Here is a 24,911-nt window from a genome sequence, read left to right on the forward strand (position 1 = left end):
TACTGTTTTCTGAAATGATGATTACAAAAAGCCATATATATTTTATACAGCTAAGCAGAAAATCTCACAAGTTTCTTACCGTACTGACATCCAGAGGCAGTATAAATACAATAAGAAAGCAAAGGTACCAAGCCAATAATGTTGCTATGATCACCAGCCTATGCTGTTTCTTGAAGTCTCCATACCGATGAAGTAGGAATAAGGCCAGAAAAAAGACAAATACTATCTCAAGACCCAGCGCTGCACCACTCATTATTGAAAGTCACACGGTGCAGCTCATGTAAGAAAGCAGACCAGAACTGTAAGACAAAAAGTCATTTAATTACATTAAAATCTCTGGGAGATATTTATGCAGAAAAGAATTGTTTAAAAGAAATTATTAAACATATTAATAGACTTTTTTTATTTCACAACAAGAACTCCAATCACATGAAGAACAAGATTTTCAGCAAGGTGCTTTAAAGTCCTCTGCAGACATCAATGTACCATGTAATTCCAATTATTTCATTTCTAGGAATATACAAGGACAACTCTTCCTCATCTTCTTGATATGCAATACATAAAAAAGTCAAGTCTCTGTCCTTGAATAAGACTATAAGCCGAAATTTAAAGTCCCGTATAAATTTAAAGAGAAAATCTATTCTGGTCTTTTTTTCCTTTTAGAAGAAATCAACTAATTTGGACAAAGGGTTAAATGTTTAAATTAAATGTTTCTGGAAAGCTTTGTTAATGGACTGTTTGTCAACTATGCATTTAAATCTGTACGCAGAGTTAACAGAGCATAAAAATACAGTAAAGTCTATGTTAGTCTACACGTGATGTATCTCATTTAGGTTTAAATTTCATGTAAAAAGAGACACATACTAGCTAATTCACCTTCCTACCCCTCTTCTGTTCTTTTTCAGAGCAACAGGGGTCTCAATTTATTAATTTTTAGTTTTCCCTTGACATAGTTTTCCTTTGCTCATCCTTCTGGGTTACTCTCTTACAGTCAAAATTGCTAGAAATGTCTAGAAAGTTCATGCATCTCCATACAGGCATGCGATTATGCAAAGGGCCACTGAGCTGCACAAATCTATCAGGGAAAATTTCACTGACTTGTTACATTGTTAGTTAAACTGCTTCTGACCTTTTCAATAAGCATCATTTTATGACAGGCATTGCACACGTTAAAAAAAAAAAGTAAAAAGTTTATTACTCTGGTCAGGTTGATTTGCTTCTCCATCAATATTACCATTTTAGCTGGTTTGATTTCACTAAAATAGTTTTTGCTATGGCTTCCCCACTGTTGAAAGCACTTCAAGGCTTTCACTTTTCACTGAAACTTCAGAGATTTAAAAGAAATGCTACTAATAAAATTTCCCTCTGTTTACTTTTAAATCCCTTAATAATTTGTTAAAGTGAACCATTTCCTTTACCGCTTCAGCAGATCGGCTATGTTTGAGGGCACTAAGCAGTGAAAATTGTCTCATTTCCACTAAAAAATTCCAAAGTTTGTGATGCCAGTACTTCCTTGAGGACACACAGGACAATTATCCTGTGATTTTTTTCCTGAAGATTTGTTTCCCCTCATTTTGCTACTTTCACATTTAATTTCCAAATAGTGAGAGCAGTCTGTTTACACCATATTGGCTGTTACACACAGAGCATCCCGTATTCTGAAAATAGCTCAAGTTACCTTGCTGTTTCTTATCAAAGATGCCTATGCTTACTTTTAATTTTCTGCCTTTCATCTAATGTGTTTCTCAAATTATTAGCACTTCTATTACCTCAAAGCATCCCCTTACTATCTCATTGTACTACACATTGGCCACATAATTTGTAAATCATGAATGCAGGATATCTAACCTATTTCTCAATTACTTATTCTAAGCAAGTCCCTGTCTATTCTACTGTACCATTCTTGTTTCCTTAGGAAAGTCTTTTGTATTGATAGTATAGTAGCAAGTTCCACAAGAAAAAAAGAATAGAAAAGAAATACTATATATCCCCTTTATTAAGGCAGTATTATCTGGCATATGTAGGTTTGGCTGCCCATTACAGCCACACCTTAAGCTATGTAAACAAAAAAATTTTACAGCATACCCTCCATTAGTCACACCTATATACATTTTTACTACAGTCACACCTAAAAAGCTGCTATCAAAGCAGAGGGTAAAAAGTTTTTGTGCAAGATGTTGCACTCAGTTACTACCATGAGGGAACTTCCAAAAAGACTATAAACATGTACTGGATATGCTAAAATAGAGATGGAACTCACTTTCAAAGCCAAAAGCAATTTTGCAGTTATCGAAGTAAAGCTACTTTTTTTCTGTTCTTCACCTGGTTCCTATTTTAATCTCAAAATACAAAATGAAAGACTGAATTTTTGTGACACTGCTACTGATGACGAATAGAGTTGTTTTGAAATAATTTATACAAATTATTACACAGTTCAAGTATTTTTTAGACAGAAACCACTTAAAACTAGTTCTCAGCACAAATACATTAAATGGAAAAAAATCCACAATATGAGAAATGCAATGCTTGAGAGGAACTCTTACTGTGAACTAAATCCAGCCAAACATAACAGCCGATGCTACTAGAAATATTTGTATCAGACGTTAAAATATATTACTGCAGACTATAAAGCCATGCCTACCTTTGGCAAGCAGCATTTACCTCTGAACCTGGTTGTTAGCTCGAAGAAAGGTAAGTTCCTTACCCATAATTCTGTTTCTTCATTTTATTTAGAGAAGCTTCTCACTATTAGCACACTACTCCCTAGTATCAGCTGCCTGAAATTCCTGAACCCCTAAAGAATGTTCTCCTAAGATCAATGAACTACTTCAGAAGAGTTCTCTTGTACTGTGCAACCTTCAACTGCTTAGAAGATGCTCTTATAAGGCAATGACAAAAAGTACAAAATTCCTCGCTCTGAAGGGAAGAGTAATTGTTGGGATTCTCTGATTCTGGAGAGTAAGGGAGCTATGCATTAACACATATAAGACAAAAAGCTGAAGCATTGGCACTGGAAGTGCAACTTAACCAATAAAAGACAAGGACATGCTCTTGTGTAGATTTTCTTGCTTTGTTTCAGACAGACAAAATCAGTAAGTTTTTAATTTTGTGAATGGAAGAGTTTGGTTACCCCCATATATGACATACATTTCAAAATTCTGACAAGAAATCATCTAGAGTCCAAACCCACCTAATAACTCTTTGCGAGCACCATAAAGGGCTCAGTTCACAACTCCCTTTGAGACTCCCTACTACCAACAGTATTAAATTACCTTGCCAACCTCAAGACTAACCACACTCATGACCGTCTACATTACAAATGAACTAACTACTCTGACGAGTACAGAAATACTCAAGTTACTAAATGAAACAGCAGAAAATAAAAAAACCCACCCTTTCTAAGAGCTTTTATATAGCACCAAATTTAACAACAAAGACACTCCAATATTTTGTATTCTTAAAGAAAGGCTAAAAAGAGTAGAGCTTATCTCTGAAGAAAGTACCTTGGTCTTATTCAAGTGGACTCCAATATCCCTTTAGTCAGAAATCCCAGATCAGACTGAAGCACAGTTTTGTCCTTTTCGAACTTTACGGGAAAACATTTTACCAGCACATTGTTCATTTTGCAGGCTTAGGTAATTGGTGCTTCAAACCCTTCCCAGTCAGTCTAATATCACACTTTCTGCAGATTTCTCACTGCTTCCCTTGACACTCTCCCCAGCTTATCCACTTCCTTCTACACTGAGCTGGAACCGACACGGTATCCCAGCTTGAGAAGGCCAGAATCGAGGGTAAACATTGCTTCACATGCCTTACAGAAATGCATACACAGAAGTATAACCTGCATGACGTTTTCTTCACTTGTTGAGCTTACTATGCCCTCCAAATACTTTTCCTCTAAGAAACACAATACTCTTCTCTGTCCCATATTTCTGTAGTTGATTGCTCCTGCTTAAGCACAGGCACAAAACTCTACTCAAATGTACCCTTTCCCCTCCCACAGACTGCTGGATCTTCAAAGCATTTTGACTTCCACACTCTAAAAGGTCTGCAATCCCTCCTAGCTTCATGCTTTCTTAAGTTTTAATAATCACATTATTTCATTTTGGAAACTATTTGTGAAAATACTGAAGAGTAGTTGACAAGGGACTGGCCTCCTTAATCACAACAGTAGCTGTTCCCAACTGTTCTTCCCCAGCAAAAAAAATCCTGAGAAACAGAATCAAAAGTCCTATTAAAGACCAAATATAAGACATCAACTGACCCTCTTGTATCAGTGAAACAAGTTAGATTACTTCAACAATTTGTCTTTGACAAACTGATGCAGTCTTTTACTCAGCTATTATATTCTAGGTGCTTTTAAACAGCTTTCGTTCCAGTTTTCAGAAATTCAAAAGGAAGCAGACTAGTCTGCCAATCTGTAGTTCTCCCTGTCCTTTAAAAATCAGTAATAAAAACAGTCACCATGCTTCTGATTTTCATATATTTGGTACCTCAGTCATTTTTAGAAGACTACATCCTTTTTTGTTGTTGTTCTTGAAGTATTCCTGGGTAAAGATCATCAAACAGATTTGGAAATGTTACACTTCTAGAAATCTTGGATATTTCAGTTAAAACACTTGAAGAATCAAGCAGCTAGAGATTTCCTTGCCTTACTCTGTATTTTAAACACCATAATTACATCTGAAAAAAAAATATCCCCAAGAAAGTTAGCAAACTACAAAAGAGACCTCAAAGACAGCAATGGACAAAATTGAGTGAGAGCCACAGCATACCGAAACATACATCTGTATGACAGCATCTCCCACCTCTGGCTAAATTCACAACTCAGCAGCAAGTATAAACTGAAAGCTGCCATCTCCAGCAAAACATCAATGCCCAGTTCAAGGATGACCTTTTGCTTTTCTGTCAGCGAATAATCTGCTAGTTCCTATTGAGTTTCTTCCAGCAGATTTCACCGGCAAAAGAAAAAATGTATGTCACAACACCTGTGATAGGTTTCTGAAACCTATCCTACTATGCAAAACTATGCTGTTAAGAATGCTAAAGCAACATTTCACTTTACAGACATGTTTAAACCTTTTGGACTGATGTCACTGCTCCACACTAAGATCCCATGGTATTTCACCTTTGAACAACAAAATGGGCTAACTTCACACTTCAGAAATCTTAAAAAATGAGAAGAACAAGAGGTCAAGCAACAGTGAAAATAATCCCTTCAGCTATTTTCATATCCAAGTCTGCTTAGTGTGTTGTTAGGCTTTCTTTTTTTGTTTGGTTTTGGAGGCTAAGGGTTTTTTTTAATTATTATTTTTTACTTCCTTATTACACATTGACCCTTGCAGCTCTGGGAAATAGTAAGTATTTATAAGCAGATGACAGGTGAAGAGCTTCTTAATCTCAACACAGTTAAAAAACTATCTAAAGAAAGAAACTAGCCATGAACTGCCTGAGAAAACTGACCAGAGAAGTTATCCAATTGCACTATTTGGCAGAAAAAACCTCGGAGATGAATCAAGAAAACATAATTTGCAAAGTTTTATTTTTCCAAGAAACACTACTCAGCCTACGTACTGATTCATTTTTTATTAGTACCTATAATTTCAACTATCTTGCAATGAAGAAAGGGTTTTAAACTGATTAAACGTTTAATTGCTTGTATATCAATATTCAGGGAAACAAGTTTTGTATCTGCTAATGACAAGAGAAAAATAACAAAATGCTGTGCTGACTCCATTCAGAATAGCAGTATTCTCCAATTTCATGGGAGAAGCTCTCCCTCCCACAGAACCACTAAATAAAAGACAAATGCTTTACCAAGAAACATTGAGATTTTTGTGTTCAAAAGCAAGCAGGGACCACCAGTACAAAACCGCAGGAAGTTTATTTGCTTTGCAGGGTGCTGTCTTGTCCTCTAATAAAGGATATTAAGTACCACAGAGGCTGATGCTTTCATAGGGTTTAGGGGAATACTCTGGAAGTAACACACTGAGGAAAACAACTTGCTTGGAGGAACTAAAATAGAATCAGATACAAAAGCTGTACAGTTGCAATAGAATCTAAAAAAAGAATAGAAATTGCTACCCGGGTTACCAGAGTAACCCACTCACACAAAGCAGGTGTCAGTAAGGCAGTCAAACACATCATCGCAACCCTAACATTGCATCAAGACAGACTATTTGGTAATTCAGAGCTTTTTAAAAAATCATTTGATTTCACCCCTTTCAAAAAATTATTCTTTCAACTTCCCATGTGTTAATAGAGAAAAGTGAAAAGATGGGCTACAAGAAAGGGGCTGCTGAACAGGTTAAATACAATCAGCTTATATTTTTAAACTAAAAAATCACCTCTTTCATTTGATTATCCACTTAAATAAACTTTAAACAACTGTTCCATGACTTTATTTAAGACTGGAAATGGTTAACACAAATCCTTTTTTAAGTTTACATGAATGCCAATTTGAATCACATCATTGCCTATATCTGACTTAATAGTTGTGTCCTGCTTGCCATGCGTTCCATTACCATCTTCAGTTTTATAGGCACATCTCTCCATCCTTACGCAGTAAACAAAGGACAGCATTTACAAGCAAGCGGCTGACTAAGAGTGGAGCTGTAGGTGTGTCCAGGATTAGTTTCCATCCCCACCAATTTCAAAACACGTAGTTTGGAGAAAAGGCATGAAAAGATGAATTACTGAAAGAAAGCCTGGCATAAATCGGAAACATGGTGTGAAAGGATTGCCGTTTCACCTAGCATGTTTAGGGACAGGTCGGAATACATTGGCAGTCCCCCAATTTCAGGCCTTCGCAGTGAAGGCGTTTCCAAAATGCAGGAGAACCTTTCACGGTAAAATGCCACCGTCAGCGCGACTCTGGTCTCTCAAACCAGACACTGCCACTGTACGTTGAAGCCGTTACGGCTGACGGCCGTGCGGCCTCCGGCCTGTACGGCGCGCGGATGACAGCCGACGGACACATACCGAACACCAGCACGCGTGCCTTAACCCACCTGCTCGGGGTCCCTGAAGGAACGAAGGAAAAAATGCGGGGCAAAGAGCGGAAAAGCGAACACGCCGATCCCTCCCGCCCGCCCCTCCTCTCCGCGCCGCAGGCAGAGAGCCCGGGACGTGCCCGGGGTCTCCCTGCTCGGACCCTGGCCCCGCACCCGCGGCGCCGCGGAGGGGGTCACGGAGCGGGACTAAACTACACCCGCCGCTTCCCAAGGCGCCGCGCCCGGCCCGGCGCGTCCCGCTCCCGGGGAGGCCGCAGCGTGACTCGGCGCTGCGGCACCCCCGCGGCTGCGGCGCCCCGTCCCTCCCGCCCGAGGCCCCGCGCCCCCGCCTGCCGGCGCCCCGGGCCGCGCCACTCCCTCACCGCAGGCGGAGTCCCCCCGCTCAGCGGCCGATCCCTCGCGGGGCACCGATGTCCTCCATCCCGGCCGCCGGCGGCCTCCGCACGAGAGCTCAGATCGCTACGCAGGGAGCGGCGCCCGCGCCCGCGCCCGCCTCCTTCCTTCTCAGGGCGACCGGGGCCGCCGCCTCCGCCATTCACCCCCCGCCAGCCGCCCGCCAGCCCCAGCGCCGGTGACGTCGGCATAGCAGCCACCCCGGGGGCGGGCGCAAGGCACTGTGGGTACGGCCCGTCCGCGCTTGGGCTGGAGGGAGGACTACAACTCCCGGCGTGCTTTGCGACGGGGAGCCCACCGGCTTCCGGCCGGCCCGGGGAATCCCCGCCCACTCGCGCGCGCGCGCGCGGCGTGACGGCGGGGTGTTGAAAAGCGCGGCGCGGAGCAGGGACGCTGCTGTTCCACGCATTCTCTCCCCGCCGGCGCCATGTACAGGTACGGGGATGGAGGGGTGTGCGTGGGAACGCCGGGGGGGCGCACGGGTCCTGGAGAGCATACGTGGGCTCTTGAGGTTCCCCCGAGTGTTCGGCGGGGGGGAGGGGGAGGGGGAGGGGGATGGGCATCCAGGCCCCTCGGGGCCTGGATGCGAGACGCGCGTGAATCCTTAGCGGGCGTACCTAAGGGGGGGGGTGGTGGCGGCGGTGCAGCGTGTGTGGTGCCCGGGGTCCCCGGACTGCTTCTCTCCTGCGCCGCGGCGGGCGGTAGCCGGAGGTGGAAACATTCTCTGTGCTTCCCCGGGCGGAGCGGTCCCACGCACCCCTCCCATGCTAGGGGCTCCCGCCGGGCGACCGTCCCCCATGGTGCTGGCCAGCGGGCTGTTGGGTGCTGGGCTGCGGCCACCCTCGGCCCTCCGGCGCCGTGGGGGGCTGTGCTGTGGGCACGCCTCGTCGAGCGGCTTCTTTCTAAACTGCACCCGTTCGCCCCCTCACCCTACCCGGGAGCGGGCTGTTGGTGCCAATCTGCCTGACCGAGCACAAGCCTCCGCGGTGGTCGCTGCTTGTGCTCCCAGCGCCCGCGGCTTTAATGTGAGTTACAGCCCTGCGTGGGGGCGTGGATTATGGGTCACTGTGAAATGCTTCTGTACGAGGAGCCCCATCCTCTGTTTGGTCTGGCGGTACCTTCAGAGCCTATGGATCTTTCTGTGTCTGCAGAAAACACCTCCAGGAGATCCCATCCTCCAGCAGCAATGTTTCCACCAGCTCTACGTGGGACAGGGACTCCAGCAAGATCTCGGAGTCTCAATCCGGCACGGGAGTGCCTGTCCTTAAGAAGGACAAGCCAGGCAATGAAAATGTGCTGCAGGACTTGCTGGTGTCGTTGCACTGTCCGCCTCAGAAACGGCAGAGGGTGAAGGAGAAGGGAAGGAGCTTTGTCACTGTGCGCTGGCCCCGGCTGTTCCAAGAACCAGAGTCAGGTACTGTCACCCCAGTCTGGGTTTCATTTGACCTTTAGCAGCAGTGGAGAGTGAGCATCACAAGTTGTTAGTACTTTGGTTTTTTTTTGCTCTTTCCCAGCAGAATATCACTTCTAGATCTAGTGGCTTTCAGGCTTGGGCTGATGAGTCCTGTCTTATATAAACCTTCAAGCAGAGGTGGTGTGTTTGGCTCCAGAACTGTGGCCCACGTAAGCCATGGCTGGTCCTGCCTAGTTGTGCCAGCCCCTGTCTGTGTGCCAGGGGTTTGTCCTGCATGCTGCTGTGTCTGTCTGCTCCTGCTGCTTGGGACCTGGGTGGTGCCTTGGGCCAGTAGGGCCCTGAGCTGCCTCTGTTGCTCTGCCCAAGGGACCTGCTCCAGGAGATGTTTCACCACACACCAAGTGGGACCAGGCTTCTCACAAAATACAGCTGTGGCTTCAAGGTGAATACAGACTATTGGTACTGCTGTCCCCAAAATAATTTTGAAACCCAGAGGGGGCTTGATTTTTTTTTTTTCTTAAGTATCTAAGAAGTAAGATACCTGGTCCTCGAGACCAGAAGGATCCAGATCCACCTCTTACAGCTCAGGCTGAGGTATGGCAGACAGGCAGCATCCTTGTTCCTGTTGGAACTGAGCTGTGAGCAAGGAAAGGGACCCTGCCAGACAGCAACAGGGAAGGTGCAGCAAAGGGTGTAAAGCTGCTGGGCTGGAAAGGGACTGGCAGGGAAGGAACAGGGCTGTAATCTGAAGATGTGGGGCAATTGAAGAAGGGGTTGTTAGGCTGCTGGGTTCCTTCACTGGTATCAAAGTGTGTTTTCAGTCTGCAGTGGTGGTGGAATGCAAAAACAAAGAAACAGCCCTCTCCAGGTGCCAGGCTTTTGTATGAAAGGTGGGAATGCCCTCAGACAACACTACTTTTAAATAAAATGGAATGCTGGGTCATAGGCTGCTGTTCTTGAGCTCTGCCACCCAGAAATCTCCCATGTGAATAGCAACACTTGAAGCGTTGTATCTACTCATGAGAAGCTGAGATTGTACCACATCCTTACAGATAATTGTTGGGGAGGTGGTAGTTAGTGTTCATGATTTAAGGAGCAGTTTGCAGTACCTGCGTTTCTCCGTGTACCGTGCAAAAGCATAGCTCACCTTGGGCTCCCTTCTGGGACCCTGACATGCATAGGAAGGATGGGCATTTCAGCAGGGACGAGGGGGAGAGGACCGTTCAAGGGTTAGAAAGCAAAGGAAGTAACTGAGATGCTCTTTTTTTCCAAAGGAATGTGTGAGTAAGAATTGTCATTTCTTCAGGGAAAATGTTTTTTCCATTGCTTTAGTATATATATAAAGTTGATATTATGGAAAGCTTTACATTTTCCAGTCATACCTAAAAAAAGATGGTAATCCTATCTTCCTACAAGGAAGAGCTGAAAGAGGATGAGTAGTGGGCAGATCTCTGGAGCCTGGAGAGAGGCTGTAGAGGTGCTTTTAACTACGAAGCCAACAAGGCATCTGATGAGTAGGTGAGAATGAACCAGCTTTAATTGGAACAAATTTGCTCTTTCCCTAAAGGTGCCACTTGGGATGTACTTCCAGATGAATTGCTTTTGGCAATCTTTGCATATTTGCCCCTAAATGACTTGCTAAAAGCTTCCCTGGCTTGCAAAAGATGGCATCGTCTTTTGTAAGTATTACTTCTCATTGTTTAGTACTGAGAAAACCTGTGCTTCCATACACTGTTAAATTATCTGTTTCTCATCTTGTTTATTCATGCGTAATTCAATTTATGCTGTGTGTGGGTTATACATATGTATAATCAAAAGATGGCTCACATATTTTAACATTAGTAAACTCCATTAAATAGCTTTCCCTCCTCTGTCTTTTGTGACACTGAAATCTTTCTGTGGTTGTACTCATAGTTCTGACCCTTTCTAACTCACTAACAAGTAAAATTCTGTGCCTTAGGTTTGATGAATCTCTCTGGCAGACTCTCGATCTGACTGGTACAAATTTGGTGCCAGGAGTGATTGGACAGGTGCTGTCTGCAGGTGTTACTGTATTCCGCTGCCCAAGATCTTGTATTGGGAGTCCGTTGTTCAAAACAAGAAAGTAAGGCTTTTTCTGCATGTTCTGGATCCTGAAACCACATCTCGTATATTCACAGTTTCTCTGTGTATTTTTGGTTTTAAGGTCTCCACCAGAGGTAGCATTGTGCTGTCTCTGCAGTGTGGAAGAGCTGATCAATGGTTGGGCATGTGTTGAAATAAGATGATCTGCATTCACCTGTCAGTTATTTAAAACCAAGTTAATGTGAACTTTTTTAAAGTGTCAGACACCGTCACCCACTTGCAATTTATATCTTGTAGAATGAAGAATTGTCAGCATCTCCACCATTTTTATATGGGAAGCTCAAAAAAATATTTAACTGCAGCAGGATAGACTTTCAGGTGTTATGATGAATCCTGTAAATGCCCTGAAGAGTTCTGCAGTTTTGGCTTGTAGTTTAACAGTAGGCCCAGTGAGCTTAGTAGTATGTGCAGTGTGCAGCTGAATACAACAGCATAATTTTTTACTGCAAGCTTTGCATGGTATATGTATGGGGAATTTGTGGAGCAGGTTTTAATGCTGTTTTAGTAACCTGCCTTTCTCCTTTTTTAGACCTCTCAGAGTTCAACATATGGATTTGTCAAACTGTGCAGTGTCTATTGCAGACCTCCAGAGTATTCTTTGTCAGTGTGAAAGGCTGCAGAACCTTAGCTTGGAGGGACTAGTGCTTTCTGATGACATCATCAAGTGAGTGACATGTTTGCGAATATTCAGTAAATGCCTTCTGTTTGGTGCTATCACTTTTTGCAGGCTAGTGTAGTGGGTTGCCCCTGGCTGGATGTCAGGTGCCCACCAAAGCTGTTCTGTCGCTCCCCTCTTCAGCTGGACAGGGGAGAGACAATACAATGAAAGGCTCGTGGGTCGAGATAAGAACAGGGACAGATCACTCAACAGTTACTGTCATGGGAGAAACAGACTTGACTTGGTGAAATTAATTTTATCAACAATGAAATCAGAGTAGGGTATTGAGAAATAAAACCAGGTCATAAAACACCTTCCCCCTGCCCCTCCCTTCTTCCTGGCTCAACTTCACTCACAATTTTGTCTACCTCCTCCCCCTGAGCAGTGCAAGTGGGATGGGGAATGGGGGCTGTGGTCAGTTCATTGGTCAGTTCATCACATGCTGACTCTGCTGCTCCTTCCTCCTCAGGGGAGGACTCCTCACTCTCATCCCTTGCTCCAGCATGGGGTCCCTCCCACAGGGTGCAGTCCCTCAGGAACAGACTGCTCCAGCGTGGGTCCCCCGCAAGGTCACAAGTCCAGCCAGCAAACCTGCTCCAGCACGGGCTCCTCTCCACAGGGCTGCCGGTCCGGCCAGGAGCCTGCTTCCACACAGGCTTCCCACGGGGTCACAGCCTCCTTTGGGCACCCACCTGTTGTGGTGTGGGGTACTCCACGGGCTGCAGGTGGATATCTGCTCCACCACTAACCTCCATGGGCTGCAGGGGGACAGCCTGCCTCACCATGGTCTTCACTGTGGGCTGCAGGGGAATCTCTGCAGGGATTGTCTGCAGAGGTGCTTCTTTCACACTTTCTCAATCCTCTCTCCCAGTTGCAATTGTGCAGGCTTTGTGAAAAATTGCTTCCTTTTGTACTTACCAGTTTACAAATATGCAGACCTGTCAAGAATGTCAGGTAAATAGTCAAGTATCCCTTTCCAAGTTGTGCTGTGATGCAGTGAGTACAGAGTTCAGATCCTCGGCGGCTCTTAGGTTGGTCAGTTTACTAAAGATGCAGTGCTGCAAGTTTAAAGAATAATTCTGTACTTGGGATCTTAGCTCTTAAAAATAATCACACATCCTAGCAGTGCAAGCAATGTTCTAACATTTACATTTTATCAGACTTTTCTTTTTTCTTCTCTACAGGAGCATTGCTAAGAATTCCAGTCTGAAGCGACTAAATCTCTGTGGGTGCTCAGGGTTTTCTGCAGAAGCTTTGGAGCTGATGTTGACCCTCTGTTCTAAGTAAGACAAAAATAGTTTTTGCTATTCTTTTTTACTGCTATTTCTGAGAAAAAGGATCCTTTTTATTATTACCACAGGCATCCCAACTGCGCTTGTCTCTAATATCTCTCTTATGAGCCTGTGTCTGTTCCTGCATGCCTAACAGTTGATTATTAGCTGAATAGTTAATTTCTTTCCATCCAGATAATTTCTTCTTTAATAGCAAATATGTACTTCAGTAGTTTTCATGAGTGTCCTTAATTGTCCTTAAAGGAAGTTTTGTGGGTAAACCCCTGCCATGGTTTTAGCTGGGATAGTTAATTTTCTTCACTCTAGCTGGCATAGTGCTGTGCTTTGAACTTAGCATGAAAAAAATGTTGAGATAACACACAGGTGTTTAGGCTGTTGCTGGGTAGCGCTTGTACTAGTCAAGGACTTTTCTAGCTTCCCATGCTCTGCCGGGTGCACAAGAAGCTGGGAGGGGAGGGGGCACAGCTAAGAGAGTGGATCCAAACTGACCAAAGGGACATTCCATATCATGTAACGTCATGCCCAGTATGCTAGCTGGGAGGGGCTGGCCGGGGGAGGGAGGGGGCAATCATGGCTCAGGGATGGGCAGTGTCGGTCAGCGGGTGGTGAGCGGTTGTATCATTTGTGTTTCTGTAGTTTTTTCCTTTTTTCTTTCCCTTCCTTTTCCATTTTATTAACGTTATTGTCATTATTATCATAATCATTATTATAATTATTATTTTATTGTAATTATTAAACTGTGCTTATCTCAACCCACAAGTTCTTTTGCTCTTCCAATTCTCTTCCCCATCCCACAGGGGTGGGGGGGAGTGAGCGAGCGGCTGCGTGGTGTTCAGTTACCAGCTGAGGCTGAAACATGACAAACCCCAATTGTGTTCCTTTGACTATCATATAAATTTGATTTTCTTGATGAAAGCAGTATGTGATCCCCACAAAGTGAAAGTGTGTGTTTTGAAACTGAAAAGTGGAGTCCCAGAGCTCTGTTTATAATCGGAGTAAAGCGTGAATGGCAGAAAAGATTATGCTTTTCCATCAATGATAGAATAATCCCTCAGTAACTTCCTACTTTATAAAGCACTGTGTTCAGATTGACAGCTCCAGCAATTAAACTGTCTGTTGGCAGGAAGTCACTGAACTGAGCCCCAGTAAATCTGGGATTTAAGTCCTGATCTTTCTGTTGACTTCCTGTGGGTTGCTGGACAATCTACTTAATCTTTGCTTCTGCAAACGCATGTTCTTAATCAGACTGCAAGTTAGTGGACAGACAAAACCTTAATCTTTCTCTGCCTCTCATGGGTAGATAATGCTTTCTATTGCTTGGTCTGATTACTTGGATCATGAGCTCATTAAAGAATGGCAGTCTGTACAGTACACAGTGAAAGCAGATGGCAAACTTGATCCTAGGAATGCTAGTGGCAATTTAACTGTTTTTTTATTTACATAGAGATTGCCAGCTAAATGCTATAGTTGTGCTGTTCACTGTGTCTTTGTCCTCTGGTTACACCTACAACACCTGCACACAAAACAAACACTTTGGCCCAGCCCTGAATGGTGATAGGCTATAGGTAATCAAAGCACGTAAATAGAGTTAAGTTCACAGTGTGGCCAATACTTATATATAACTATGAAGTATTTTATGCTAATCAGGATTAATTTGTCATCTGACTGGTGCTAGTAATGGATAGCCTGTTTTCCTCTCAATGTGAACATCTGTTCAGTAGCAACAGATTCAGGTCACAAACCCAGAAGCAAGATGAAAAAGACAGTGTCTCCCCATGGCAGTCCCCAGAGAGCCATTTTACTTCCTAAGATATTATTGAATCATTCCAGTTGGAAGTGGCCTTGGGAAGTCACTTTAACCCTTGCCCAGAGCAGGGTCTAAATTCAGTGCTGGCCAGGTTGATGGGGACTTTCCTGGGTTAGATCCTGAAAACCTCCAAAGACGGATTCTACAGCAACAGATTCCACAGTCTTGCTGGGCAACCTGCTCCAGTACTTAGTTACTGTCATAGCGAAATTTGTAGTCGCAGTTACAGGACATTGGTAGTAGGTATGTTACAAGTTATTGCCATAAAAGTATCAACTGTAATAGATAAAATCAGAACTCAAACTGTATTTCAGTCATTCTTCCAAACAACTCTTTGTTTGTGTGTAGGCTGGAGGAGCTGAACTTGTCCTGGTGTGACTTCACAGCCGCCCATGTCAAAGCAACAGTGAATCATGTTACTTCAAAAGTAACCCACTTAAATTTAAGTGGATACAGGCAGAATCTACAAATACCAGGTAAATAGCAGCATGACAAAAACTTTATCCCACTATGGCATAAAGCAGCAGGCTTTATATTTTCTTCTGTTTTTTCTATACACACAGTAGATGACAATCATGCACTAATACTGATTTTCTGCTCTGTATAGCTCGATATTCTTGCTGTCAGGGAACCTTACTCATGTCTCTGGCTATCTATGAGGGGTGAGATGATTTGTCTTCTGAATTTAAAAATAGTCAGGTGAAAGTTCATTACACCTTCAGTTGAAAGGTACAGTCCTTACTTCTGAGGTAAGTCCTGGAAGCAGGATACACAGGATACACTGGATCCCATGTTCCACTGTGAATTAGCCTTCCAGAGGCTGTTCCTGAAGCCTTCTTAAGGCTTCTGCTATTGTGGCTGCTGAAGGCATCTTCCAAAAGAGAACAGCCGTAGTAACTACTTGAGTTTTAGCAGGACATCATGTCAGGCTGATACTAGTTAATTTGGATGGCAAATAATCTCAGTAACCAACACTAACTATTTACTTACTAATGGTTCTAGGAGGGAAAGTTGGGTAAAGTTGCAGAAAAATAGAAAACGTGGAGATATCTGGATTTGAGGAGAGGGCACAACAGAATGGACAAGAGCATAGATAAAGGGTGAAATGGCTCTGGTGGTAAAGATAAATTTATCTTCTCTGCTAGCAAACGTGATGATGGGGCACTGGCTGACAAGTGGGTAGGTGACACAAAGGCTGTGACCATTCTTTTTTTCTGTAAACATCACACAGACCTCAGCATGCATTCCTTTGTGGAGAAATAACACCAGTCTTTTCACCTTAGCCCCAAACCCAGAGAGACATGCTATGTAATCTCCAAATCAGGATTTTGAACATTCTCTTGATCTGACCACTAGAGACAGTGTGCAGAGCTCTTCTGTTGCCAAACAGCTTTCTATGCATAATTTTACTCTGTTTGGATGCAATTTATAAGGTGTAAGATTTGAATAGTTCACTAATAACTGAGGTATTGTTTTCTTTAGTTTCTGCATTTGAATTCTGAAATACCTAAATACTCTGGTATGTTGATTAGCACCTTGATAATAATAGTGGCCTTTTAGGTGATATCTGAACCACAGGTGATTCTATGCTATTTGCAGACAATGAAAAGATGGTCTCAAGAATTTACAGTTGAAATCAGGAAAACCATAACTTCCTGTCATGAGGGAAGATCTCTCTGTGCAGAGAAACAGAGATGCCTAAAGAACTTGATGCTCTGAAAGGGTATTTGCGTGGAAGATTTTGGGTATTTTTTTACTATGTGTAAGAATTTCAGGCATCTCACATTACTGTGTCTTGGTAGATTTCTACAGCAATATCTTTTGAATGATGCACTTGCTAAGTTCCTAGTGCAATTGACTTTTAGGGACACTGTTGACTGAGAGACACTCCAGACACTTCTGGGCTAAATGGATCTATTTTGCTGATGATTAAAAGAAGTCCCTCTAAGGTATCTGGATAGGCAGGCTACGTGCTTTAAGTCTTAAGTGTGAATCTTTTTAACAAAAAGTTGCGTTTCAGTGTGGGGTTTTAGTAGAGAAGATACAAATGAACATATGTAGAAGTGTATATAGAATGCGCCTTATATATGTATAAAGCGCATTCGTCTTGTTGCTGAAAGGTGGACTGACTCTGTGTGACCTGTTTTCAGATGTTAAAACACTGGTGGAAAGATGCCCTTTTATCGTCCATTTAGATCTAAGGTAAGAAGACCTGTGCAGCTAGTCCTTAAATCCTTATAGTTCAGGACATTGGCAATTGTGTTGTGGTGCAGTAATTGTATAATAATGCATGCTTATGTAGGATTGCAGAACCAGAAATTACTTTTGATGCTAAACCTACAAAAGATTAGCTACCTGGCATGACCTAATCTGGAGCAAGTAACTAACTCGAAGATCTCTCTGCTACCTCAGCATAAATGTCAAGTACATACAGGATTTGTTAACTAACAAGTGATTGTAGTAGATAGAGTGGAAGGAAGCATTTAGATGCATACAGTTTGAGCCTAGCATCCTAGAAAGGGTTTAGTTCATCTCTGATATAAATTTGTTACTTGGCTATAAAACTGTTTTAAAAAAAAAAGTGTCTTGGTTTTGACCTAGTCAATCAAAATGTTTTTAAGATCTCAATGTGTAAAGTAACTGCCTTTTCATGGCATGAGTTCTGCTGCAGAATATCTGCCTGCAGAGAAGCTTCTGCTTCACTTGCTCTTTAGTGAAAATCAAAATCCCTCCCCCACAATACACATACTCACTAGAAATGGGTTACTTCCACATTGAGAAAAAAAATACTTCAGTGGTAGACAAAAGTTGATATTCATTAAAATTCTGTGCCTGAATTTTGCAAATATTACTGCTGCTTTATAGTGAAACCTCTTTCATGTGCTCTCATGTACAGTGACAGTGTGATGTTGAAGTGTGAGTGCTTCCAATATTTTCATCAACTCTTCTTTCTAGAACATCTGTGTCTTAGCCGATGTTACCAGATATCACCTGCTGACTTAGTGTAAGTAATCTCTAAGTTTTGGTTTGCTATTCATGCAAAGGATAAGTTAATTTAAACTTGCTTTATTTTAGGTTTAGAATTGCAGGTATTGTTTTGAAAAACTTTTTGGTATAAGGAATTAGGAAAAAGGAACTGAAATAAAATAAGCTGGCTGCTAAAGCATGTACCTCTGAGAATCCAGACTGAAACCAAAGGTATCTGAGGTAATATTTCCATGATGTCAGCCTCCACTTATGGAACTTGCTGCTCGGTGCCTGCATCATGTCTTCTTAATGGCACTGTACTACTGGTACTCATTACTGTGAGGTAGAGCTGGAGGTTCCAGTCCTGCCAATGACCAGTATTGGTGTCAATATTAAGCTTTCAGTTATGCAGCAAGGAAAGTATAGTCCTTTGGAAAAGTTAAGAGTTGACAGTACTTGGTGACTAGCTAATCTGCTTATATTCCTTTGCTTTTATGTGTGCCTATATTAGTTATTGGTTGCCACTGAAACACAGCTTAGAGTTACTTGCTTCTGGGTTTTTAGGCCTTTTATTAGTATAGCAGCCATCCATCTTAATCCTCTCAGGAAGGATGTCAATCCTAAGGAAATAATCAACAACAAAAGGGTTGTGAGACGAGTGGGACTATCAAAATGGGGATTTGAAGACCCTCTTCTGTAGCAGTGTGTGCTGTCGTGATGATAGCTTGTATGTCTCTACCTTGTGATTTTTGTCCATATGGATACACAGGTCACATGATGACTGGGCAAACATGAAGCAATCAAGAAGCCAAGGCTTGGCTATTCACCAAAATGTTATAACAAATTGGAGACTGATGGTACCCAGGGGCTTGCGTCCTCTGAGTCACATCCTGAAACTTCATCTGGGGCAATTCTCTCCACTTGTCATAAATATTTAAGTCCAGGGAAATGAAGGGGGAGGAACTAGTTCATTCTCTCTCTCACACACAGAGAGAGAATAGCAAGAAGCAACACATTCAGCTGGCTTCCTGAATTATCAGCACAGAAAACTAGTTTCAATTAAATACATGCTTTTAAAAAGTAGGAAGGGGAGTTTAGCTTTAGTAATTACCCCATTTCTAAAAAGTCAGTAGAAATGCAGTTACTTAGTTTGGGTACAGACTGAAAAAAAATGTTTTCACATTCATCTTTTATTTTTCTCTTTCTAGAGAACTTGGTCAAATTCCAACATTAAAGATTCTTCAGGTATATGGAATAGTGACTGATAGCTCCCTGAAGCTCCTCAAGGAAATGCTTCCTGACATGAACATCAATTGCTCCCCCTTTACAAGTATCGCAAGGCCAACTGTTGGCAGTAAAAATCATGAGATTTGGGGCATCAAATGCAGATTGATGCTGAGAAACCCTAGTGGCATATAATCATTTACTGCATGCGACGGACACACTGTGTGAAGCTCCTTAAGAAGCAGGATGCTGGAGCACCTTTAATCATAGTACTGTTATTGTAAAAAGCATTCTAACTTTGTCTGATGCCTTAATGTAATTTTATAAATATTTGTATGCTTTTTTACTTATAGCTTTTAGAAATTGTGAGCAATTTTAGAATCTTTAAGTCTTCTGACATGGGATTTTTTTAAAAAATATTATGAAACAATCATTGTAATTAAGCAATGTCAGCCTCCAGTAACTGTTGCAGGTTCTGATGCAGCTTATGTTGCTCTAGGGGGTTCTAAAGGTGCTTTTGGTTACTTCTTCCTGACCTACAATTAAGGCTTCTTAAGAAATTGTCTTCATTTAAGTTTACAAACTCAAAATGAGTTATGGTATTAAACCTAGTCAAACCCTTAGTTGACCAAGATACATAGTAAAATGAGAAGCTGCTTGCTTATGAGAGGGATAGAAGACTGAGTTTGAGTTCATCAAACTTGAAAACAGTAAATAGGGGAAGGGCTGTCTAAACAAAAGCAGCTAAGAGACAGCTCAATACTGTGCAAGTTAAGAAGCACTATAAAGGAGCTACAGTGAAGTTTTTCTTTAGCAGGCCACAAAGGTAACATCTGTTTTTAGTATGCTTCATTGTTAGCAAAATACAGTCTGAAAAGTCCATTCAGAATAAGCATCTGTAAAAGTAGATGCTGTCACCAATTGTTTCATATTGTGGTGCTAGGTTTTCTGATTTAATATTGCAGAACCTTAATGTAGCTTCTGGGAGCTTGATCTCAGATAAAAACTCTTAAAAATATTCCCTTTCTTCCTTTACAGAATAAGATCTTTCAGCTGCAGCTGATAAATTGGCAGACATCTTGCTTGAGGAGGGTCTAATGGCTTGAGATCTCAGACCAAAAACAAAACTTGGGAATGCAGTGTAAGAGAGGTGAAAGGAAGAGATCAGTTTCTCTTTTATAACAGCTTATGTCTGTAGTATCATTTCACTTCTTGTATCTGGAACACTAACCACTACTGCCTAGTGCTCTTTTTTTAAAGACGGATGAAAAGCTGAGTAACTGTCAAAAAACCCATACCAAAAGAAAAACAACCAACCAAAAAAAAACCTGAAGGATTGGGACAGCTAATGACTTTAAATAAAACTTTCATCTGGGTCTGTCATCAGGTTCCTTGTGCGTGAGCCTAGAATGTTTCAGCACATGTGTTAATTGAGAAGTCCTAAGGCAAAACTTGCACTGTGTAGGGCAGGAATATGCTGTTGTTCTCATGACTGCAGTAAGTGAACAGGTGGTGAATTTCATCATGGATGTTTAAGGTTAGCCTGCAGCATTACTGTAGGGCTGTTGCATAGGTATAGTGTTTCTCATCTAAATCTGAAGAGTTGAAGAATACCTGCTAGTACACAGCAGATTGATTACTGTGCAAAGATTATATGAGTACTAGAATCTGATATTTGACTTTCTATAGTATAAAGCATTATCTTAATGTAAGGTTTTTTTAATTGAATTTTAAGAGTAAGTAACACTTGAGTAACTAACGGGCTTGTGCCCCTTACAAAGGAGTTAATGGGGAACATATGTTGTGAAAGCTGGAGTGGAGAAGTGATGGGAGGTTGGAGGATACTGGATATTCTGCTGCTTCAGTTTGCAGCCTTAGTTTTATGCCTTAAATTACTTCAAGAAATAAGTAGATCTTTGCAGCACAGCACTGTTCTAAATTTTTCTATGTATAATGTAACCTCATACAACTTCCCTTGCGTTTATTAAACTTCTAAGGAATTGTTATATTGTACAGTATGACTGACAGATGGGAGAACACTTTCCCTGCCTTCCCACCAACTTTGTGTCATGGGTTAAAAAAAAAAGAGATTTGTCCAAGCAATGTCTGAACAATGGTGGTTTAGAGGACAGGGTGTTATCACCAATACATTTTGCATTTAATTGACTACAGAATTGGTGTGTTGGAATGGCTTTAGCAAGAGGGAATAGTCCTGAACTTGGTTTTTTTTAAGTACCAGATTCAGTGTTAGACCTGCAACAGAAGTGTTTGTCCTCCTCTATCTGTTATGATGGCAGCAGTAGCAGACACATAATGGAAGTCCTCTGGGTAAGGGGCACCATAGACCTCTTCCTAATTGAAGGAAGTTATTTTTATTTGGTAGCTCCAGGCAATCCAATCTAAAAAGTGCTACAGAGATGTGTCTTCACATTTTACCTAAACCATGAAGCCTTAGAAACATTTATTTAAAGCAAACTGCACAGTAAGTGAAAAGAAGCTGAGCACACCAAACACTTTTCAAAGTTGAAATAAGGCACAGAATAGCTTCATGCATCTATTAAGTTTTTAATTTTTATTACATAATGTATAAACACCACTTTTTAAAAAAGCAAAGAATGACAGGTCTAGTTTAGCAGAACACAGGGTGGACTGGCACTAAATGAAAAGACCATGGATTTGATTCAGCAGGTAGAAGAGGTGCAGAGATTATGTGCCAGTCCAGGCACATGAAATCAGTATTAAACCAATATTCAGTCCTGTCATGGAATACTGTCTACCAGGTAAGTTGTCTGTACTGCAATCCTTTAGTGATACTTTTATTACAAAAAGGATTCTACAATTCTTTAATAAAAAAAGGTAGCTGTTTATCTACTATAGATCTCTGAATCATCCTAGTTATTTAAATCAAGCATTCACCAGTAAATGCTTCAACAGAAGTGCAATTAAATATAGACAAAACCAGTAGAGGCCACTCATGAGTAGGTCAGGTTTCCATTTTGCAAAATGAATTAGGAATTTGATTGTGACATCTCTTACTAAACCCTAAATCAGATCATTGGGTCTGTAGATCCTTTGAAAACATTCCTTTTTGTCTCAGCATTCATTATAAGGAATGACAGGCACCTTTAAGAGGTGTCTGACTCATCAGTTCCCAAACATTACAGCACACAAATGTGTTTAAGTAGAGGATAGGGGTTCTGCTATAAATTTGTCTATGCAGGTATTCAAGGACACTTCCAATACCTAAACCTCTGCTCTAACACAGTAGTAAAGTCCTAGGAAGTCATAGATTAGTGTTAATGCCATTGGTGGGTGGTGGTTTTCTTTTTAAATCTTAACAGCAAATTGAGTAGTGTATGAGATAGAGGCACATAAACCATCCTTAGCTGGTTACAGATGGATTAGGAGTAATTAAAACTCCCTAGTCTCTGTGCAGCCAATTTACTAAAAAAGATTAGTCATTCACATCTTTACCTTTAGACCAGTTTCACAGATTTTTTTTCTGACATTAAGAGCTTTCTTCTGATAGTTCCTGACCTTAACCAAGTTTTGACAGAGTATATGGCTACTTTGATTTCCCCCTCTGGTCTGCAATCCTGATAACTCAAGCAGATAGTGTAAATAACTCAATTTGCAGCACACTTAAAAGGTGAAATGTGTACAGTGATAGCTTATTCAAAAAGCTCCATCAGAAAATCACATTTTCCTAGAATTGAGTGGTCTAGTCAAATCAATATCCCCTATTTTCTGGTATAAAGCAAATACAAACACTTAAGTTGTAGAAGAGAAAAATCCTTTATCCATTTCTTCCACCTGTAAAGATCAGTTTACATTTTGTGATTGGCAATAAATACACTGATTGGCCACACTGGAGAATATCTGTTACAGAAGTCTCTTAATTCAAAAGCAGTTTGAGGAAAAACTCACTTTTGGAAATAGACCTGTAGTAGACAGGACAAAACACATTTGTTTCAAGTCATGTAGCAGAAGAGTTCCTGCTGTAAGAATCTTCATTTTGTCAAATTCTGCCCTCTGACCTGTGTAATTATCAGCACAGACTTTCAAAGGCAGTCATAGTTCACAGTTTCTCTAATACATTATCTCTAAAAAGTCACTTCCTCTTCTACAGTTGTAGCTTTTTCCCTGTAATCAACTTGCTTATCAACTTATGTCAGTCACACAAAATCAAAATTATTTTGTTGCCAATTAAAGCTGGGAAACAATATGGGTATTAACTTGTGCTCCAACTAGCATCCAGCACATCTCATTCTTCAATTAAAAAGAAACTCAGAACTTAAAATTCCAAACCATTCTGCTTAATAAAGCCAAATATCTTTCTTAATGATAGCCACCTACATACACTACTGTGACTGAACACCTGCTAGCCAGCTAATCCATTCCGTGAAGGAGTATTTTGTACTTCAACATGTTTCCTACAGTTTGTATATCACTATTAAAGGGCTCCAGAAAAGCCTTGGGTTTCAAGTCCCTCTCTAACCAAAGAGAAAAGGTAAGAGCTCCCTCATTCAGGATGTGATTATACCAGGCTTTGACTTTTTATGTACATCTACAAAGTAGAAAAAATACTGGAAGAGAAAAAAAAAATTATCACAAGTTGTATGAAACTACAAAGTTGTAAAATTTTTGAAAAGCATACAAAAGGTTTGTATTTCCATTTCTATAACATCAACATCAGGATTTACCAAAACCTATATACCCTTGCATCAAATCACTAGATTGACAGTCAATTTTTCTACAAAAGTATACGTGTGAAGGTGTTTAGTTTCATCAGTCCCAGACTGTTACTACAAAACTGTACATCTGAATATTTAATGCTACTGACTTCATATTTGAACCCATCTACTTGTGTTTAAAAATATGTTCTTTCAAGTTTGCCTTACAGGTTAAAATGTCAGTTTTCACTGAAGTTAGAGGAAAGACTTCAGATGTATTTCTTTTACACAAGATGCAAAGAGAGCTTAAATATCAGGCTAAGATTTCCCCAACCCAAAGGAGTGAAAAGCATCTCAAGCTTCCTCCAAACACTCTTGCATCCAAAAAGGAAAACTTCCAACTTAATGCAGCATTGTGATGTGCTGACTATCCCCAGGAGTTCCCTCTTTGGATCCAGAACTGTTTCAGAAGACATTCGGGTCCTTCATTCTTCCAGCAGAACAGTGCACAGTGCATCCTCCGTATCAATCATTATTGAAGCTATCGCGCCATCATTGAATTCGAAAGATGTTCCTCCATCTACAACCATGCATGCATCCCAACAACGGGAACGGACACAGACTCTGCAAAAACAAAAAAAAGTTTTCACAATATAGCTTAAAAAAAATTAAGTATTTCACACAAGCACTTATCTGAACAATAAGACTGGTTCTTGGACATTCCTTCACGTGGGTCAGCAAATGCTTAATCACATGGGAGCATATTTAAAGAAGAATGTAGCATGGTACTAAGCACTAGAATCCTTCAACCTATCAGTACTTTTGTATAGACACAGCCAAGAGTCCAGAAAGGGCTGAAGGACTTGTTCAAATGGAGATTATCGCCCCAAGAGATTGAGAACAGCCTATAACATAATACTCAATATTGAAAGCTGCAGTTCAGGTGTCTTTTTTAAAGAAAGCTACTGATGATCCCACTTAATAGTGATTTGCTTCATCTTTCACAGAAGAGTCATCCATTAATTTATGATTCTAAGGTATGGTCTTCATGTTAAGTGGAACACAGAGTTTCGACTAGCAATGCTTGAGATTCAAATAATTGGGATATCAATATAGTCTATTTTGTCACATGAATCATTTACAAAGACAAGGGAAAGTAATTACAAACACAAAGCTGGTCAGAATGCTTGCCAGGCAACACCATAAATAGGTATTGCACCATATTACTGTCAATGTAAGGGTTTGACTACTATATCTTTAAGGTAATAAATTTAAGCTTATAAAATTTAAGGCAACTCTTTTAGAGTGGGACAAGATAAAATAAAGCTACTAACTGTCTTCCTCTT

The 24,911-nt window shown here is 41.3% G+C and overlaps 3 protein-coding genes across 8 annotated transcripts in view; 1 reads left to right on the forward strand and 2 right to left on the reverse strand.

Moving 5' to 3' along the window:
- Window positions 1-7,602, reverse strand: part of LMBRD2 (LMBR1 domain containing 2) — a 29,382-nt gene extending 21,780 nt beyond the window's left edge. The window contains exons 1-2 of one of the 2 annotated variants that reach the window (XM_064439413.1): window positions 7,376-7,602; window positions 80-299 (exon numbers count right to left, since the gene is read on the reverse strand). In XM_064439413.1, the coding sequence (XP_064295483.1) occupies window positions 80-253 (174 nt within the window). In that variant the 5' untranslated portion in view covers window positions 254-299; window positions 7,376-7,602. Of the gene's footprint in view, window positions 1-79; window positions 300-7,375 lie in introns of those variants that run through there. The other variant, XM_064439414.1, reaches the window with a different exon arrangement.
- A 97-nt stretch (window positions 7,603-7,699) lies between these two features.
- Window positions 7,700-21,066, forward strand: SKP2 (S-phase kinase associated protein 2). Of its 3 annotated transcripts, XM_064438977.1 has the most exons (11): window positions 7,700-7,841; window positions 8,558-8,820; window positions 10,388-10,499; window positions 10,781-10,924; window positions 11,474-11,608; window positions 12,787-12,885; window positions 15,050-15,177; window positions 16,822-16,903; window positions 17,598-17,705; window positions 18,877-18,913; window positions 19,931-21,066. In XM_064438977.1, exons 1-11 carry the CDS (start codon window positions 7,834-7,836, stop codon window positions 19,988-19,990), a joined length of 1,176 nt encoding a protein of 391 aa, XP_064295047.1. In that variant the 5' UTR covers window positions 7,700-7,833; the 3' UTR covers window positions 19,991-21,066. The 3 variants fall into 3 exon arrangements, with proteins under 3 accessions (XP_064295047.1, XP_064295045.1, XP_064295046.1); XM_064438975.1 differs by having other exon boundaries at window positions 18,877-21,066; XM_064438976.1 differs by having other exon boundaries at window positions 16,852-16,903; window positions 18,877-21,066.
- Window positions 21,067-21,441: 375 nt separating this feature from the next.
- The window catches only part of NADK2 (NAD kinase 2, mitochondrial), a 34,375-nt gene continuing 30,905 nt past the window's right edge, over window positions 21,442-24,911 (reverse strand). For all 3 annotated transcript variants that reach the window (XM_064438973.1, XM_064438972.1, XM_064438974.1), the window contains exon 12: window positions 21,442-24,189. In XM_064438973.1, the coding sequence (XP_064295043.1) occupies window positions 24,051-24,189 (139 nt within the window). In that variant the 3' untranslated portion in view covers window positions 21,442-24,050. The remainder of the gene's footprint in view (window positions 24,190-24,911) is intronic.

This window comes from Phalacrocorax carbo, chromosome Z (genome assembly GCF_963921805.1).
Source record: "Phalacrocorax carbo chromosome Z, bPhaCar2.1, whole genome shotgun sequence".
Classification (NCBI taxonomy): Eukaryota; Metazoa; Chordata; class Aves; order Suliformes; family Phalacrocoracidae; genus Phalacrocorax; species Phalacrocorax carbo.

Coding starts and splice junctions, on each gene's coding strand:
- SKP2 (XM_064438975.1), top strand. Junction 10,500..10,780: donor AAAAGATGGCATCGTCTTTT/GTAAGTATTACT, acceptor TCTGTGCCTTAG/GTTTGATGAATCTCTCTGGC. Junction 17,706..18,876: donor ATATCACCTGCTGACTTAGT/GTAAGTAATCTC, acceptor TTCTCTTTCTAG/AGAACTTGGTCAAATTCCAA.